Source organism: Macaca fascicularis, chromosome 7 (assembly GCF_037993035.2).
Source record: "Macaca fascicularis isolate 582-1 chromosome 7, T2T-MFA8v1.1".
Classification (NCBI taxonomy): domain Eukaryota; kingdom Metazoa; phylum Chordata; class Mammalia; order Primates; family Cercopithecidae; genus Macaca; species Macaca fascicularis.
In genome coordinates, this window is record NC_088381.1 from 140,577,116 (window position 1) to 140,597,004 (window position 19,889).

The 19,889-nt window shown below is 48.5% G+C and overlaps 1 protein-coding gene across 4 annotated transcripts in view; it reads right to left on the reverse strand.

The window, feature by feature from the left end:
• The window catches only part of DPF3 (double PHD fingers 3), a 286,943-nt gene that overhangs the window by 97,984 nt on the left and 169,070 nt on the right, over nt 1–19,889 (reverse strand). For 2 of the 4 annotated variants that reach the window (XR_010588540.2, XM_065549017.2), the window contains exons 5-7: nt 17,158–17,253; nt 6,903–6,981; nt 6,513–6,554 (exon numbers count right to left, since the gene is read on the reverse strand). Coding sequence is in view for 2 of the 4 variants with exons in the window: in XM_065549017.2 (XP_065405089.1) it covers nt 6,513–6,554; nt 6,903–6,981; nt 17,158–17,253 (217 nt within the window). In the remaining 2 variants the exon portion in view is untranslated. The remainder of the gene's footprint in view (nt 1–6,512; nt 6,555–6,902; nt 6,982–17,157; nt 17,254–19,889) is intronic. The other 2 variants (XR_006699607.3, XM_045396660.3) reach the window with 1 other exon arrangement.

Here is a 19,889-nt window from a genome sequence, read left to right on the forward strand (position 1 = left end):
AATTGTTAATATCTACCCTGTTATGGGCCATCTTCACAGAAATACGAATTGTCACGAGGTTTGCATCAAGAAACAGTGGAGAACAAGGTTGTGACCAAATAGAAAATAACTCCAGAGGGTGTGAGTCACAGCCCAGAGAAGACAGGTGTAGGTTAGAAGGTCAAATGCCAAGATGAGAGCCCTGGAGGAGAGGAGGTGGAGATAGAAGGGTCTAGGGAAAGCAAAGAGAAACTCCTCCTTCTCCCCAGCCCTGCCTCTGGCCAGTCCTGCCGGAACACCTGCAACCTGTGTCCATGACACAATGGCATTTAAATATTTAAACAGACCCAGCTTTGCTGGAACAATGCACTCAGTCTCCAGGGATCAATCCCAGGCCACAAGCCTCGCTCCACAAATCAAGTTTCTGGGGGCACCGAGCCTTTCCTACCCTCCCCCATCGCACCCCCATCCAAGGACCTGCAAGACAACTGAGTGATGAGCCCGGTTTCCCTTCAGCGGCAAAGGCAGTGAGCCTGAAGGCCGCGTTATTGGCTTTTCCACTGCAGCTTGAAGCGAAAAGCACGTGAGCCTTAAAGAATATGGGCCTTAATGCCCTCAAAAAAAAATTGTTTTTGGCAAAACTGCAAGAGTCATCTAACTCCCCCTGCTGCACTTGGTTAGGGGTAAAACCAGGGTAGTTTGAAAGAGGTTGATGTCAAGCAGATTTTCTGGGACTGCCTTGGGTTCAAGCTTTTGTCTGTCCAATCCGCAGATCCACCCATCCCATCGCACCTCTTGGCCTGTGGTACAGTTTCCCGTGGCATTCCCCAATCCGCTGCTCCCTTCATGTCCTCCAGACATCTTGCCTCCCTAGTAAAGAGCATCATTGTTAAGCTGCTGCCTGGGAAGAAAGGCGCCACTGTGCGGGGAAGGAGTGCTGATGAGGGCAGTCCAGAGGCCCAAGGGAGGAGCCATCCCCTCATGGACAAAGGAGGAAACCAGTGCCATAGTGATTGAGGTGTGGAACCAGGACTAGACATCCAGCCTGTTCCTCCCATCAGCCTGATACCCTTCTCTCTGAAGTCTACCACCGCCAAGGAACAAGAGACTTTAGAACCGGAAGAGACCCTAGACCCTATTCTGATACTACCCTCACTGGTTTGGCAACACACTCCCCGACTGGGTTTCTAGAAGGGAGGCAACAGCGTGAAGTGGCCACACAACTGAAGATGCACATCTGTGGGGTGGAGGTGGTAGAGAACAAAGACTTTGCCGAGACAGAGGCTGCCTTGAGAGGACCCACTCCTGGTGTGTGACACCGGACGGGACTCAGGGGTGAGTCATGCTTCTAGGAGGGCTTTAGCCACGTCTATTTGCCTTTTGTCACTAATCTAGCCTAATGCCCTAGTTGGGGGGCAGTGATTTTAATAGATTTAAATTTAAAAGGCTGGAAATCATATAATTCATTCCATTCCACTCAACTGTAATTACTACCTGACTCCAGCCTGCCAGCCCGATGCCTAGAAACTGCCCGTCGACAGCGGCCAGGGCTTCACCTCATAAGTAAGGTGTGCGTGCTCATTAATTAACTTTGAAAACGTTTCTTCTGCAGCCTCAAGAGAACCAAACTCCAGGGTAGGAGAGCATACTTAAGGGGCAGTTAGTGTGGAAGATGTCCTAGGGTATGGCGGTTCTAGAGTTGAGGACGCTGGGATCGTATCCCAGTGTTCGCATCCTAGATCCCAGTTGTGTGACCATGGACAAGGCCCTACACCTCTCTGCGCCTCAGTTTCTTCAGAGTAAAGTGAGGTCAACCGTCCCTGCCTCTCCGGGTTGGTGGGGGGTTTACAGAGATAATCCATGTGAAATACTTAGCCTAGTGCTCTACACACCCTAAGCACCCACTCACAGGCATTAAGACCATGATTCAGAAAACACTTTGAGGAGAAAAGAAAACTTCCCACACTGCTTCCCTTGTGTCTAGCAAAAGGGCATATGCCTGCTTTGCTCCTCCCCGCATGGCTAATGCTTAGAGACAAAATGTTCTCCCTGAACAACACATCGTCATCACCAACTTCTTTTCTATGATGTTTCTTGAACAAAGAAAATGGAAAAGTGGGTCTCTCATCAGGAGTTGGCTCCAATGACGCTAACAGAAAAATTCAGGCTTGGGAGCAATTAGGAAGAGAAGAGGCAAACTCTTGAAATGACTTTTAAAACTTTCTAGTAGCCCAAATCCAAGGATTCCTTCCACACACCTGTCCCCAATTACCATCCCGCCTATAAAACGGGGCTAAGGATACTGCTAGGATTTAAAGCGACTAAGTGAATGAAAAATCAAGCAATGGATTGCTGAGTTGTATATCAATGCGAAATAAATGGAAAGAATAGATTCTAAGGAGACCAACTAAAACACTGGTGCAAGCCAGTGGCAACCTGCCTGGAGAATTCCTGGAGACTCCAGAATGTCCAGATGCAAAAAGCAGGGAATAACAAGAGCTGAGCAGTCAGGAGCCAGAAGCCTTCATGTTTAAATGAAGTAGACTTATCACTGTCAAAAACCAGTATACACAAGAATCCCCTGAAGAGCTCTCAGAAAATGCAGGCCCCTTGGCCTTCCCTTCAGTGATTCTGATACAGGAGGCCTGATGTGGGGCCCAGGAGTCTGAATTCTAAGAAGCATCTAGGCATTGCTGTGCAGCTGGTCCAGGTCTACACTTTCACAAACACCAACAGCCTTTTCCACAATATCCTATCAGTTGCTGTCTTTGTGCATAAGAACACTTCTCCTTAGGCAAGAGATTAAAAGGGAAGAAACAGAACTTTAATCCTTAAGCTTGATAAACTTTCAAGGTAATTAAGAAAGACTGGTTACTTGCTGGAAAACAAAGTATTCATACATCCATACACCATGGATTGGGTAAAACATCAATCACGTTCAGGTGATTTAATATTTCTCTGAGATGGAAGAAATTCAATGACTGAGTGAAAGGCATCAGGCAAACTCTCTATCACCTGGCGTTAGCAGCTACAATAATATTCCAGCCACCCATTTTGAAAAGGAAGCTTGGAGGAAGCACATATAGGACCACTATCTTCAGGAATGCATTCCAGGAAGGGTTAAATAAATCACATCAGAATATAGCTTATTACCACTCCACATAAACCCAGAAAGGAGTTGGGGTCCAAGGTGATCTAATATTTTCATAAATAACTCGAAAGATGGAGTGGGAATTATGCAAATCACACCATAGATGATACAAAAATGGCAGGGATGGCAAATCTGTGGAGAATGAAATTTAACTACTGGGCAATGTCTTTAAATTTGCCTTTATTGAATCTTGTATATTGAAGTCACATATTATTGGATCTGTTTATTGAGACTCAATGGGACCAAATGCAGGTGATTTATGGAAGAAGGAATAATCAAATGCATAAGTAGAAAAGAGCATGCACCTGGAGAGGTATCGACACCAGGGCTGGGACAGGCTCCGACTGGTAAGTTGATGAGAGGGTGGACAGGGCATAAATAAGGAAATACGTCTGTTGCTCTTTGAGCCACCTGGACTTGACGCTGCTTCCTAGGAGTGTCATGCTTAAGTGTAGACCTGGAAGGGAATTCCGAGCAGGGTGCCACAGAGACTATGGGTTGGGGTCCTAAGTCAACCAAGAACGTACGGGATGTTCAGAAGGTCTCCCAAATGGACAAAGCCCTAATGTGCCTATTCGTTAGGGAAAGATGCGCAAACGACAAGGGGACCTGTAGGAGAGAAAATTTTCAGCTCCTATTAAGGAAAAACACTCATTCGAAGCACAGCTGGCATCTTGGAAGAAAGGGCAGCTTATGGTAACACCATCCCTGGGGACCCCTCGAGGAGGCGGCCAGACACCTCTCTACTTAGGATGCATTAGAGATTATTAAAAGCACTCCTTGCCCAGTTTGGGGGTGGGGGGGTGGGCCTCGTGACCTCTCCAAAGGTCATTTCTATCCCAAAGGATCACATGTCTGAAGGGCACCAGATAAAAATAAAGTCTATTAATCACCGAGCTGCCACACAATTTCCTAAGAGAGCCAGAACAGAGAAGGGTAATCGACAGTGGCCCCTGCTCCACCGAGAGAGGGAGAGGAGGCAGCACGCATGCGGACAGAGCCAAGAAAGCAGCCACTGAGACTTCCAGAAAGCCTGCCATCAGGCCTCCCAGGCACTACAGGGCACACAGAAGGCGGGAGAGAGCCCGCGGGGAGGGCATCGGGAGAAGCCAAGGGCACTGAGAGCCCTGAAACGAAGCCACGGGGGCTCAAGAGAGAGCGCGTGATGCAAGCACTTTGCAGAAGAGGGGTGCCCGGTAAGAGAGGGACGCCCCCAAAGGGCACTTCATGGAGATGATCCACAAGGAGGCAGAAGTCAGAGGCAAAGGTGGGAGGAGAGGAACTGGGAGGGGGTGAAGTCGGAGAAAACGGCACACAGGTGTGTGTGTCTGGGAGTCCACGGGATTATGATTGGCTGGGAATCCAGTGAAAGCTGTAGAGATAGAGCAAAAAGGGATCCCACTGTCTATGGTAGCAGACAATCACATATGAAGATAAAGCATTTTAAAAGAGGAACAAAGGGCTAGGCGTAGTGGCTCACACCTGTAATCCCAGCACTTTGGGAGGCCGAGGCAGGGGGATCACTTGAAACCAGGAGTTCAAGACCAGCCTAGGCAAGACCCCGTCTCTACAGAAAATTTTTAAAACTTAACCAAGCATAGCGGCACTGGCCTGTAGTCCTAGCTGCTGGGTATGCTGAGGCAGGAGGATGGCTTGAGTCCAGGAGGTCAAGGCTGTAGTGAGCTATAATCCTATGACTGCACCCCTATACTCCAGCCTGGGTGACAAAGCGAGAGCCTCTCTAAAACAAATAAATAAAAGAAGAATACAGTAGCAATGCCCCAGTTTCAAAGCAGTTGTTGGCATTCTTTGTTTTTTGTTTTTTTTTTTTTTTTGGAGACGGAGTCTTGCTCTGTCGCTTGTCTAATTTTGTGTCTTGAAGGGCTTTCTCTATTGGGGTCAGGGAGTCACAGAAGAGGTAAGCATTCAATTCTTCAACTTAGGCATGGGTAGTGGAGGTATAGAAGTCAATGTCTTTTTTTTTTTTTTTTTTGAGACGGAGTCTCGCTCTGTCGCTCAGGCTGGAGTGCAGTGGCCGGATCTCAGCTCACTGCAAGCTCCACCTCCTGGGTTCACGCCATTCTCCTGCCTCAGCCTCCCAAGTATCTGGGACTACAGGCGCCCGCCACCTCGCCCGGCTAGTTTTTTGTATTTTTTAGTAGAGACAGGGTTTCACCGTGTTAGCCAGGATGGTCTCGATCTCCTGACCTCGTGATCCGCCCGTCTCGGCCTCCCAAAGTGCTGGGATTACAGGCGTGAGCCACCACGCCCGGCCATAGCCACCGCATGCCTGGCCATAGCCACCGCATTCTTGATAGATGTACTGGTCAAGCCAAACATAGCTGGAAAGCCCAAGGGGGTCTGAGGGCCCTTCCCAGCCCATGGCCTAGAGCCAGTCTCTCAAGGGTCAGCAGGCTTGGGCTTCTACATATCAGAGTGAAACTGAACGCCATGTAGGAAGCAAGACCCAGGCCAAGGTAGGCACTTCCTGGTGCTGCCAAAAGGCACCAGACCCCGTGCGCTGCTCCCTCCTCATCCTGGATTGGAATTGCTTTGGGGTGGAGACGTTACCTGCAGGAGTTGTCTCGAGAATGGCATCTGCACGGAGTATTAAGCAGCCAAATGGGGGTCATGGAGTTTGAGTTCTTCTAGCAAAATGTTCTCCAATCAGCTGTCACCCCATCGGACACAGAACAACTTTTTGAAATCAAAAGAGGCCACTGAAGGGGGAGACAAAAGACACCACCCCCAGCCCGCTCCCTGGGCGCCCCCCCGCCTGGCTCTCTCCCTGCCTTCAGGGAGACTGCAGACCCCGGCGAGATGGGTGGGACACCCAGAGGGAGCCCCATGCCAGGGTCCAGCCTCGACTGTTTCACTGCCATCCTCACTGCAGCCCCTTCCCTCCTATGGTGAAGCTCTGCATCCTCAGAGAGGAGAAGATGGCAAGGGAAGACCATTAGGAGTGTGGTGGTGAGGGCTGCCCTCCCATGGAATGAGCAAATGGTACCCAGTACCATGAGAAGATGACTAGGGCACAGGTTTTCAATCCGCCACTCAGTGCTCTGCTGTCTGGAGCTGACCACATCCCTCCTCAAGCTGCAGGTTTCCAGAGGTCCCCCCACTGCCCTGGCTCCCTGCAACTCGCCTCCCGTGGGCTCCCTAGCTCTGTCTGCAGACCCTAAACTCAGGAGTCAGCCAGGGAGTCGCTTGTCCAAAAGATGTTTCTGAAGCAAGCAGGAAAGACTAGAGATGGATCGAGGGCCATTTATTAAAGTAAGTCATCGTCATAGAAAGATTCATAACTTGCCCTACCTAGGACAGGAGAGAAAGAGGGAAAGGAAATTAAAGGGAAACAAATGAAAAGCCACGACGAGCCAAGTACCTTTGTCGGAGGGTTTTGAGTTATGCTTTTGTTTGTAACTCTCTGAAATACAGAAAGAAATAGAGGATGAATCTTAAAGGAGACAGAGAGCGTGAGAGAGAGAGCCAGAGGAGAGCCACGCAGGAGGCATGGCAGGAGGTGGGGGCACAGAACTGAGGGTGGGGGCCTCCCCGGCTGGCTTCCCCTCTGCAGAAACCCCCTCCCGGGGCAGCAGCAGCCCAAGGAAGTGGTGACTGCGGCGGAGGTGACAGGTGGGTAAGCTGGGGTGCGGACAGAGAGGAAGAGGCGAGCACACGCTGAGGCTGGCAGGCGGACGGCCAAGGAAGCACAGGGAAGGGGGGCCCTGGGGTCAGGGGCAGAAGAAGGAAGGTGGGACCGGCCCATACTTACTGTCACAGACGTAAGGTTTGTCGTGGTCTTCCTGAGAGGCGGCGTCGTGCCTCCTCCTGCCCCCCGCAGAGCCACGAGCCTGGGGAGACATCGGGGTATGGGATGCTCGTTACCACGGTCATCACTACGGCTCTGGAGCATGCGCTCTGCAAGCTCCTTACACCATCTTCATCCCAACTTTTGTGCCAACACCAGTCCCATCTTACAGGGGAGGAAACTGAGGCCCAGAGAGGTCAGGTGACGCGTGCCCGAAATCACTCAGTTGCTCACCTGTATCATCTCATTAAATCTTCACAACTCCAAGAGGTGGTTTCTACTAGGGTGAACATTTTACAGATCAAAGGACTGAAGTGATAGAGAGGTTAAGTAGCTTGCCCAAGGTCATTCGGCTACTCAGGGCAGCCGTACTGCAAAGCCCTCCTCTACCAAATTCCCACACACTACAGTGCCACCGAGGCCGCTTCCTCCAGCTCCTTAGCCTCCTAGCCTCACTGACACCACTGAGGATGACAACCTCAGGCCCCTCGGCTGACCAGCTGCTGCGTGTATCAGGAGCAAGGCCTGACGGGGGCAAGGAGGCATAATTGTAGTTGTCTCCCTAGGTTCCTGTGTCCATCCCCCCTGTGTCCCAAGAGCCAGACAGTCCTGATGCACTAGTGTAGATGCAGGGGAGGCCCAATGCACTAGTGTAGATACAGGGGAGCTCCTGCCACCACCCCAGGCTTGGCCTACTCAGTAGGGATGGGCTTTGGCCTCCCTGTGTGGTCTGCCTTGGGCCTCCAGCCAGTGATGAAGACCTTGACCCTCACGGTCTCCTGGGCTGGACTTCTGATACCACCACCCTGTGTGAATCTCCCAGACAGGGTCGGCATGACCCGGGGTGGCGGTGGAATGAGCTCTACCTTCAAGAATCAAAGAGCCCAGTCAGAGAGGTTGCTGGCAGCTCTGCAGCACCAGGGCGGTGGTGACAAGAACACGGCGAGGTTTATTTTTAAACCTTTGTAAGTCCCACACTGGTCACGTGTGTCATTCTTTGGTAATGAGTAGCAGTCAACTCCCAACCAAGGAAAGGGCCTGTGGGGGTCTTTGGGGACAGAGAGGAAGGGGCAGCAGGTGAGGAATGAGACCTGGCAGCAGCCTGGGGTCCAGGGGAAATGGGGCAGCCCCTGGGGCCTGGCTTGGAAAAGTGGCCATGCGGACTTGGTGGTTGAAAGGCCTGGGAGACTCTCACACACACGCTCACACTCTGTGCACACACACGCCATGCACACACTCACTGGGGACTTCACAGTGGAAAGGCCTGTACCCTAGGCCTGCAACACACACTCAGAAAACACACCCACTTCCCAATCAACACCACCTGCCAAGCTACCACCTCTGTCACCTCCTCAGCTTGTCTCTCTCCAAAACAAATTCCACTTCCTCCCTCCCTCCCACTGGTTTCCCTCCCCACCCCACCCCTGCAGCGCTGACAGCCAGCAGCCCTCCTCCCCTCGCCCTCATTACTCAGAGTTGACCCCAAGAGGGATCTGTAGGCGCTGGCAGTCACCCCGGGCACTGACAGGCCTCCTGCCTGCCCGCACTGCCGAGGGTGGTCACCCTCAGCTGCCCTCCCCCTCCACACCCCTCTGGGAAGCCAGGGACAGTTGACATGCAGCCCGCAGCCCTGTCACAGCCGCCTCTGAGCAGGTGAAAGCAAGTCAAGCAGAATGACGAGGCAACAGCAGACTGGGGAAGGGGCTCTGGGAGACTAAAAATACCTCCGGGGGAAGGGGAGGAGTCGAGCAGAACTGGAAGCATGAGGGCTTCTGGGGGAGCTGCCAGCAGGAAAGGGAGGGTGCTGTGGGAGCCAGGTTTTCATCTCCTGCAGCAGGGCTGACCAGCAGAGTGACTCTGTGTGCCACACTCCCTTTGCCTCAGTTTCCTCAATGGCAAAATGGGGATCGTGTCTATAGGGCACTTCAGGGAACATGCAAGGGACTCTTTCTGAAGCAGTAGGGTCTCTCAGAAGATCTCAGGTTTGGAAACTCAGAATCCCACTTGTCCTGCTCAAATGTCACCTCCTCAGAGAAGCCCTCCCTGACCAACTTACATCCACTCACACCCTCTCTATCATTTTCTTTCCCCTCCCGTTTCATCATGGCACTGAGTGCTGACATTAGATTATAGCTGTGTTGGTTTACAAGTTGATTTTGTCTCCCCTACATGGAGAGACAAACATGGTGAAGACCATGTTTATTGGGGCCACCACTATTCTCAGAACCTGGCACAGGGCCAGCCACATAAGAAGCACTCAATAAACATTTGCCAAATAAATGAGTCAATCAGGCAGGCAGCGAGTCAGTCACTTCTGGTTCTTCTTCATTTTCTGTATCCAAATGCTATTGTTTCTTCCTTCAAAGGCCATCTAGGCTTTGCATTTCCTTTCCATTGCACACCCTAATCCAGGAGCTCATCAACTGACCCCTGAGTGGGTTCAAAGAACCCACTCAAGGGGATCTACCTCCACATTGCCCCCTAGTCCACCCTAACAGGGGATCTACCTCCACACTGCCCCCCAGTCCATCCCACAGGACTTTCAGACCATTAGACAAAAGGATGAAAGACAGGAGCCCATGGTTATAGGTTCATGCATTCACACGTTCATTCAATCATTGCCATCTACAATCCACTTACACAGCCAGTGGCAACCTAGTGCTGATCCCCTCGGGTTCAGCCCATGATCACGCTCTCCTCTGCCCATGCACACCTGATCCATGATCATGCTCTCCTCTGCCCATGCACACCTGATCCAGGCTTTGCCCTTGCTAACCTCCACTCCTCCAAGAATCTTCCTCCTGCCACAGTAAGGAGTGAAAAGAGCATCCGCTTAAAGTCAGATAAGACACAGGTTGAAATACCAGCTACATGTCTTGGGCAAGTTACTTCTCTAAGCTTTAGTTTTCTCAACTGTAAAATGAGCACACCAACACCTATATAGCAGAGCTGTTGAGAGAGTTTGAGCTGAGAGTGTGTGAAACCACAGGGGACAGCACTAAGTCCACAGGAAGCACTCAACACACTATTTCCCCCCTCCTTGCCTAGGTTGATCTCTCTCCTCTGAACTCCTGTTGCCTTTGGTTAGTGCACAGTCATGTACCTGCTGTTTCTAATGGTATCATGGGTATTAGCATCTTCTTCCTAGTTTGATTCAAAGGTCCTTGGGGGCAAAATGGCATGCTATACTTTATTATGACCCCCTAACACTTAGCACATAGCATGCAAAGCTCTTTTGCATATAGTAGCTCAGTTAATTCCTACAATACCCCTATGAGTTAGACCAAGTAGTGTTATGATTCCTATCTGGCCCTTGATGAAGCAGGTTCTGACCTGTCCACAATCCCAGGGCCAGCAGAAGGAGCAGGACCTAGGTCTCCAGGCTCTGTTATAGAAAGCTTTGAAGCTGACCAGCCAAAGGAAGCCAATCCTCCTTCCCCCAGAACTGCCCACCCTACTCCCCTCCTCCCTACCCTTATCCCCACACTGCTGGGCCATGGCAGCCATGAGTGTGCCACATGGCCCTGTCCCACTGGCCACAGTTGATTGGCTGGCTCAAGAGTAGTCATCTGATCCAAGCTGGGCCAATCAGATTCTACCTCCAAGGAGTTTGGAATTAGAAAACAGTGACCCTAGTTAGTGTAGGCCACTTGAACTGAGGGCCCATACATTCAGGAGCCTTATGGGGCCATGGACACATGAAAGCAGGAAGAATGAAGGAGGGAGAAGTAGAGGCCACAAACTACCTGGGTTCCTTACTGTTTCCCAACGCTAAGTCCCTGCCACGTTCCTGCTCTTCCTGTGGTTTGGATCTTCAAAGGTTGCTCAAATTCGGGGCAGTGCCCTGGCAGCTTTTCAAATGCTTCCCATTTTTATTAAAGCTGAAAGACCCTTGACTAGGACAGACTTGGTCCTAAGCGGAGAGCTAGATCTTCTATACCAGTTGTTCTCAAACAGTGTGGCCCAGGAATCCTAGGGGATCCCTGACTGTCCTTTCAGGGACTCTGCAGTGTCTGGACTATTTTCATAAGAGTCCTAAAAGATGATTTGCCTTTTTCACTCTCACGCTGTCATAGGCGTCCAATGGAGTCTTCCAGAGGCGACGTGACATGTGATGATGCTGTCACTATGTGTGTATTCTCTAGTTTAAAATGTGTTTTGTTTTTCTTTTAAATCTTTTTTATTGGGCCACCTTTTAAATCACAATAGGTGTAGAGAGACTCCCTTTTTAATTTCTAAAATGGCAAATATCATTCGTGATATGAATATTACTGGTTATAACCTGAATAACAGCCTTTGGGGGCTCTCAGTATAAGGAATTCCTGAGATCAAAAAAATTGAGAACCACTGCTCTACGCCCTTGCTTGCTTGCTTTCTTTCTTTTTTTTTTTTTTTTTTTTTTTTTTTTGAGACAGAGTCTTGCTCTGTCATGCAGGCTGGAGTGCAGTGGCTCAATCTCGGGTCACTGCAACCTCTGTCTCCTGGGTTCAAGCGATTCTCCTACCTCAGCCTCTTAAGTGGCTGGGATTACAGGTGCGTGCCAGCTCACCTGGCTAATTTTTTGTATTTTTAGTAGGGACGGGGTTTTACCGTGTTAGCCAGGATGGTCTCAATCTCCTGACCTCGTGATTCACCCGCCTTGGTCTCCCAAAGTGCTGGGATTACAGGTGTGAGCCACCGCACCCGGCCTGCACCCGTGCTATATAAAGTGTGGTCCTGACACCAGCAGCTCCAGCATTACTTGGGAGCTTATTAACAAGGCAGGAGTTTAGCCCCCACCCTATGGACATACTGCATCAGAATTTGTATTTTAACAAGATCCTCAGGTGCTCCATAGGCACATAAAGTTTGAGAGGCACCTGAACACCATAGTACATAAATACTTCATGATTGACTGATAATTGATTTATTGCTAATACTCACATGGATGACTCACAAGAATCTCATGAATTTTAAAGAGCTTTGACTTCTCGGGCTGAAGTTACCATAGACACAATCATTAATTGTTGGGCTTCCCTCACCGCTCAGAGAATACCCATTATCAAAGTTTCGAGAGTTATGCCCTTTGCTTGCATCCTCCTGATAATATCTAGGCAGTATGAAGCACTCAAAACTTACTGATGAAGAAACTGAGGCCCCGGGTACTTATATAATTTGGCCGCCATCACAGAGGTTACCTAATTCACCCAGAGGGTAGTAAGTGGTGGAGCTGGGATTTGAACTTGCAGGGTCTAAGTTCAAATAAAGCGGAGCCTATTCTGTAGCTACCTTAGCCCTGGCCTCCTCAGTGAGCACACAAAGCACCTGGGGACTTGCCAAAGTGCAGACTCTAATTCTAATTAGTCTAGTGTGGAGTCCGGGCTCCTGCATTCCTAACAAGCTCCCAGACGATATGAATGCTGCTATCCAGAGACCACACACAGAGGTGGCAAGACTTAGACTGCCTCTAGGTTCTGACAAGAGAAATGGACACAGTTGTTCTCCAGTGCCAGCAGTAGCTGGAATATACTACTTTAAAGGGTGGACAATGAGCTGGGCACGGTGGCTCATGCCTGTAATCCCAGCACTTTGGGAGACGTGGACAAGAGGATCGCTTGAGGCCGGGAGTTCCAGATCAGCCTGAGCAACAGAGTGAGACCCCCATCTCTAAAACATAATAATTATAAAAATAAAGAGTGGGCAAAACAGCTGAACTGAGGCGTGAGTGCAGCAGCTTCACACACTGCAGCACAGGAGCCTTGCCCACAGCCTTCTGGGTCCTTCCATGGCTCCCCCCATGGGTAACATGTCCACAATGTCACTGTACAACATGGAGCCATTCAGCTGCTGCTTGGCCAGTATCTGGTGGGCCCAGAGCCAGTCTAGGTTCCATCCAGCTCCCTCACGTGTCCGGGTCTCTCTCATCTCCCCTACAACGGAAAACTGAATCCATCATTCAGTCATTCATTCAACAAGCTAATCATTGGCTATACGCTGGGCCCTGGGCCAGGCATGAACTCAGAGGAGAAAGCACAGACCTGTGTTCAAATCTTAGCCTCTTCCTTACTAAGCTGAGTGACCTTGAACAAATTGCTTAACCCCCTGGGAGTAATAGACCGACTTGTGGAAATGAAAGAAGTTCTGACCAATAGAAATACAATGTGAGCCACACTCATCATTTTAAAATTTCCAGCAGCACATTTTTTTAAAAAAGAGATAGGTGCAAATAATTTTAATAATATATTCTATTTAACAATATATCCAAAACGTGATAGTTTTATAATTTAATCAATATAAAAATTAATAATGAGATGTTCTGCATTCCTTTTTCATACTAAGTCTTCAAAATTTCATGTGTATTTTACATTTACAGCACATCTCCATTAGGACTAGTCACGTTTTGAGGACTCAGTAGCCACATGTGGCCAGCAGCTGCCATAATGCACAGTGCAGAAATAGAGAAGGTAATCTAAAGCACCTGGCACAAAGGCATCACTGTGTTTGTGGTAGCTCTTGATGTACAGAGCCCATCACATTGCCTGGTTTACAGGAAGTGCACAGTAAATATACATGGTTGCAGCGACTGCTGATGTTTTCACAGACACCAATTCATATCCACTGACTGCAAGCTCAATCTTCCAAATGTAGAGTGGGGAGAAGGTGTGAAGAGGACCATTTCCCACACTCGAGTCAGTTTAGTTGGGGTGAGAGAAGGAAAGAAGTGGGTCTAGACATGCACAGCTCTTTGGGAGTTCACAAAAGGCCCAGGAAGTCCAAGCTCAAAAGTCTCCTTTAATAATGGATTTCGATTTTCTTTTTAATACCCTCCCCTCCATGAATGGGTCTAGGCCAGTTTAGCAATGGCTGCAAAAATCATTAAGTAAAAACTTGATGAGGAACTGTATAAGGGAGAGATCAGGCTGACAACACTCAAATCTACTCATCAACTGAAACACCACTCAAAGCAGAACTGGACAGGATATGCCCCTGATGTGATACGAGAAGAACCCATCACCGCCTAGGAAGGATTTTTGCCTCCCCGCAAGAAATATCTGTACACACATACACAAACACACACACATGAACACACACACACAAACACACACACACATACACAAACACACACACAAACACACACAAACACACAAACACAAACACACACACACACAAACACACACACACAAACACACACACGAACACACACACACACAAACACACACACACATACACAACACACACACAAACACAAACACACACACAAACACAAACACACACACACATACACACACAAACACACACACGAACACACACACAAACACACACACAAACACACACAAACACACACACAAACACAAACACACACACATACACACACAAACACACACACACAAACACACACACGAACACACACAAACACACACACATACACAAACACACACACAAACACATACACACACACACACAAACACACACAGACATACACAAACACACACACAAACACACACAGACACACACAAACACACACACAAACACAAACACACACACACAAACACACACACACAAACACACGAACACACACACACAAACACACACACACATACACAACACACACACAAACACACACAAACACACACACAAACACAAACACACACACACATACACACACATACACACGAACACACACACACGAACACACACACAAACACACACAAACACACACACAAACACAAACACACACACACATACACACACAAACACACACACAAACACACACACGAACACACACACAAACACACACTCATACACAAACACACACACAAACACATACACACACACACAAACACAAACACAGACATACACAAACACACACACAAACACACACAAACACACACACAAACACAAACACACACACACATACACACACAAACACACACACGAACACACACACACAAACACACACACATACACAAACACACACACAAACACATACACACACATACACACACAAACACAAACACACACAGACATACACAAACACACACACAAACACACACATACACACACAAACACATACACACACAAACACACACACAAATATATATACACACACAAACACATACAAACACACACACAAACACAAACACACACAGTCATACACAAACACACACACAAACACACACACATACACACACAAACACACACACAAACACACACAGACATACACAAACACACACATATATATACACACACACAAACACATACAAACACACACGCACAAATACACATACACAAACACATACACACACATACACACACACACAAACACACAAACACAAACACACAGACATACACAAATACATACACACACATACACACAAACACATACACAAATATACACACACATACACACACAAACACATACAAACACACACACGCACAAATACACATACACAAACACATACACACACATAAACACACACACACAAACACACAAACACAAACACACAGACATACACAAGCACACACATACACACATACACACACACACATACACAAACACACACATGCACAAATACACACAAACACACACACATACACACACATAAACACACACACACAAACACACACACACCTTGAATCTAAGCAAGTTTCTGATCAAACTACCAGTTTTCGGGAAACGCAGAGGATGGAGAAGACATTAAACACCACCCTCCCACCACTTCTAGAATGTGAGAAGTTCCACAAGACGAACAACCCAAATTCTTCAACAAATTAATGGCATGGAGAAAAAAAAATGTGTGTGGTGGGGTGCAATACGGAAGAGAATACAGAAGAGGTATGCTGTGGAATCCGAGAGACTTAAGTTTCAAACAAACCAACTATAAAATGGCATTTTTTGACAAAGGGGGAAATGATAAGGGACTAGATAGTAGGAATTATAACTATTATTTTATTGAGTATGATAATGATATCTGTTAGAGATACACACTGAGATATGTGCCAGTTAAATGATAAGATGTCTAGAACTTGTTTTCAAATACTCCAGGAAAAAAAATCAAACAAACATAAATCAACGAAAAGTAGGAGAAAAGAAGAGACAAGCCAAGATAGCCGAAATCTTGCTAAGTGACGAGGCTGGTCCCAGCTGTACCAGAGGTGCACCATCAGAGAGCTGCCCGCCCAGCCCCTGCACAGGCTGCACAGCCCCACACGGCGACAGGCTGGGCATCTCAGCTCAGTGTGCGCAGCACTGGCCCACGTGCAGCGGCCGCCTGGGAACTTGCTTCTAATACAGTATAAAGCCCTGCCCCAGAGCTCCTAAAGCAGAATTTCTGAGTGGGGTCCTGGGAATCTGCATTCAGTAAGCTCTCTCGGTGACACTAATGTCTGCTGAGGCATGAGAACTATGAGAGTGGAGAGCCCTGCCATGATGATGATTGGCCGCAAACCCACCGAACGCCCAGGACTAAGTGCTTATCCATGGGAGGGCTAAGAGTCCTGCCAAGAGCCTGAAGGGGTGAGATCCTCAAGCCTGAGAGTTAATTCTCCAGGTGGACAGCAGCAGTTTACTTCTGGAGGTCCCCCTCCACCTGCTTATTGTCACATGCCCTTGCAGACCCCTGACAGCCACCACAGAAAGCCCCTTCGGGCGTGAACTCTAGATTCAACCTGAATGCCTGGAAGTGCCTGACCACTCTCTTGTTTTTATTACTTCCACCTCGGTTTCCCCTCTGCCCTTCCGCAGGCTCTGGCTTTTTTCTTGTCCCATCCCAGGACCCCTGGGATGGTCTCAAGTCTCCAGAGCTCATGCCAAACCCAGTGGGAGCCACCAGCTGCAGTCCCCTGCTACCCCAGGAAACTTCTACTCTGCCTAGTGAAGCATAACCCGAAAGCAGGTATCCTGACTCTATCATTCTGGGGTAGCCAGGGACAAGGCAGGAAATGTCCAGCCTTCTTTAGTAACCGAGCAGTGGTGACAACAGGCACATTCTCCTCATCTTCCACCCTCACCCTGATCCCACCCTTCAGCCCTCCCCAGACCTCAGCACCCACTCAGGGCACCCCATCTGCCTCCTCTCCTCCCTCTTGGGATCAGAGCTGTTGTGGAGTTTTCTTCTTTGAGCGTTCTCCATGTCAGACCATGGCTATGATCTCCATCCAGCTGCAGTGGAGATCAGTATTTGGCCGGGCACCCCAGCCTCCCTCACCTCTTTCCTCGCTCGTGTCATCCCCAACTTACCCGTCCTCTAGTCCTGTTCTTTCGCTTGGGAATATCCTCTTCCAAATCCTCTTCTTCATTCCCTTCTTCTACATTTTCATCATTTTCCAAAACCCTCTGAAATGGAAAAAAAAAAAAATGGAAAAGGTGAGAAGCAGAATGCAAAGGGAAAAACCATCAGAGGGTAATTTTCAGAGTGTTCCGGTTTGTTATTATTTTTTAACAAAGTGAAGACACTGCCTTTGCTTGGGCAGTTGGGCCTCCAAAATGCTGCTTGGAGTTTGAACTCTTGGCACTACCAAGGCTCTCCTAAGCCCTTGGGCCCCTTCCAGACAAGTCCTCCCAGAACACGGACCTTTTTCCATTCTTTTTGCCCAAGAAGAGCTTTCGAACAAGAGACTATGCTGGTAGGGGTCCTTTTCTCTGTGGGGCCAAAATGTTTTATCAAAACTTACTTTTGTAAATGTAATGTTTCTTTTTGTTCCCAAAGGGCCACCTCAGAAATATGAAAATGTTTCTCCTTTCCCTGCCATTCTGGAACCCTGCCCTGTCTGATGAAAACAAGTAACTTCCTGTTCATCTGACCAGATTGAACACCAATGTGCTGTTCATAATAAACCACTGCTTTTTTTTTCTAGAAAAATAGACTTTTATTTAGTACCCGACTTGTCATGGAGCTTAAAGATCATGAATTTGAAATTATCTCTCTCCAGCAGCCTGCCAGCCACACTGCAACATAGAATCCAGTTTCCATTTTGCAGGTGAATACGCTGAGGCCGAAAACAGTTTTGAGTGCTCCAGATTATCCAGTGAAGCCATGACCAAAGCAAGGTCAGGTTCATCGGCTCAGCGTTTCCCATTCATTTCTCAGTACGGTGGCTGACAATTCCAAGATGTAATCTGGCATACTCTCCATGTAGGGGCCTAAGCACATCCCTCCCTTCAGAGGAGGGGAGGAGGTAGGATGTGTTCCTCTGGGTTTAAGGGAGGGATAAAAGACTGTGGCAGAGGACCCAGCCCCACAGTGGGAGTAGGAAAAGAAGGAAAGGGCATGGAGCTCACTGGGCTCCGTGTCAGGGGGCCCAGAGAGTTTTTTGGGTTTTTTTTCGTTTTTTTTGTTTGTTTGTTTTTGTTTTGAGACAGGGACTCACTCTATTGGCCCGGCTGGAGTGCAGTGGCACAATCATGGCTCAATGCAGCCTCAACCTCCCAGGCCCAAGCAATCCTCCCACCTTGGCCTCCCAAGTAGCTGGGACTGCAGGCACATGCCACCATGCCTGGCTTTTTTTGTAGAGATGGGGGTCTCACTATGTTGCCCAGGCTGATCTCGAACACCTGGGGTCAAGTGATCCTCCCACTCCAGCCTCCCAAAGTGCTAGGATCACAGGCATACCATGCAGGTGAGCTACCACACCTGGCCACCTGGGGGATTCTTTATGGGCTCACTGTGTGATCTAGGGCAAGTCATCATCTCTTCATGCCTCAGTTTCCCCAATTATACAATAGGAATTCATTCATTCTATCTAAAGCATTTATCTAGTGCTGACTACACGGCAGGCTCCATGCTAGGTAAGCTACAAAATGGCTACAGTCCCAGCCCCAAATGGACTTTCCAGTCTAGGGAAGGGAAGACAGATTTAAATAATGTGCATATATTATCATATAATTACAACTCTTCTCAAAACAGTGGTAGGCAAGTTCAAAGTACTATGAGACGGTGTTAGGAGGGAGTTTTCCCTAATCTGTGGGCCAGGGGAGGCCTACATGAGGATGTGAGCTGAGGGAGTTGAGATGTGGAGGATGAGCAAAGGCTGGCCTTGTGAATGAGGACAGAGGGGAGGCAGGGAAAAGGGTCTAGGCAGAGGAAACAGCATAAGCAAACCCCCTGAGGCAGGCAGAGGAGTGTGGCTTGTCCAGGGAGCAGAAAGGCCAGTGTGACCAGTGCTCAGTGGCTCAAGGAGAGATGGCATAAGATGGAGCTAGTAAGGGGAACAGCTACCATATTACACAGGGTAACCCCATCTCCTCTTCCTTGTGGTGATGTCAAAGATCACAAACATGGTGAGAAGGCTGAGAGAGCGGCACGCACTACACCGTCGTCATAACCATCGCTGTTTAAGCCGCCTGCTGGATGACACCTCTGGCCTGTCCTCAAAGCAGGGAGCCCGGGGTGAGCCACCAGGCAGCGATCTTCTACCACTCTCCCCTGGCTAGAATGTTCTGCTCTAAATCACTGGAATCAGGACACTTCTAGTCAGCCAATCCATCCAAATAACTCAAAACAGGTCTAGTAAATTCTTTTTTGACTTCTCTACTAAGTTTATTTGGGAAGCCACCAGCTGACAGCATTTAACTGGTCTCTGGGCCAGCCTTAACCATCTAACAGAGAAAGAGCATTGTCTGCCGGACATGACCTCTGGCCCACAACTAGGAAATATCAGCCCCCATTCACAGTATAAGTCTCTTGAGTTCCTGACCTGAAGGCAGGAACACTAACAAAAGCCGACCGAGAGAGTGACAGGTCAAATGCTCTGCAGCCTTTGGGGCAAAGACACAGTATAAATATAAGGTCTGGTTATGACCGTTGTTGCTGTTCGTAGAACCATCTTGCAAACTTTCCAGGTCTTGAAGTCACTTAATCATGGTAAGTTCCAAGTGCCTCAAATTTAAAGGTCATTGCCTCTGGCATCTCGGTACAACTCCGACTCTCATTTTTCATTATAAGGGTATTTATTACCCGCAATATGGACTCT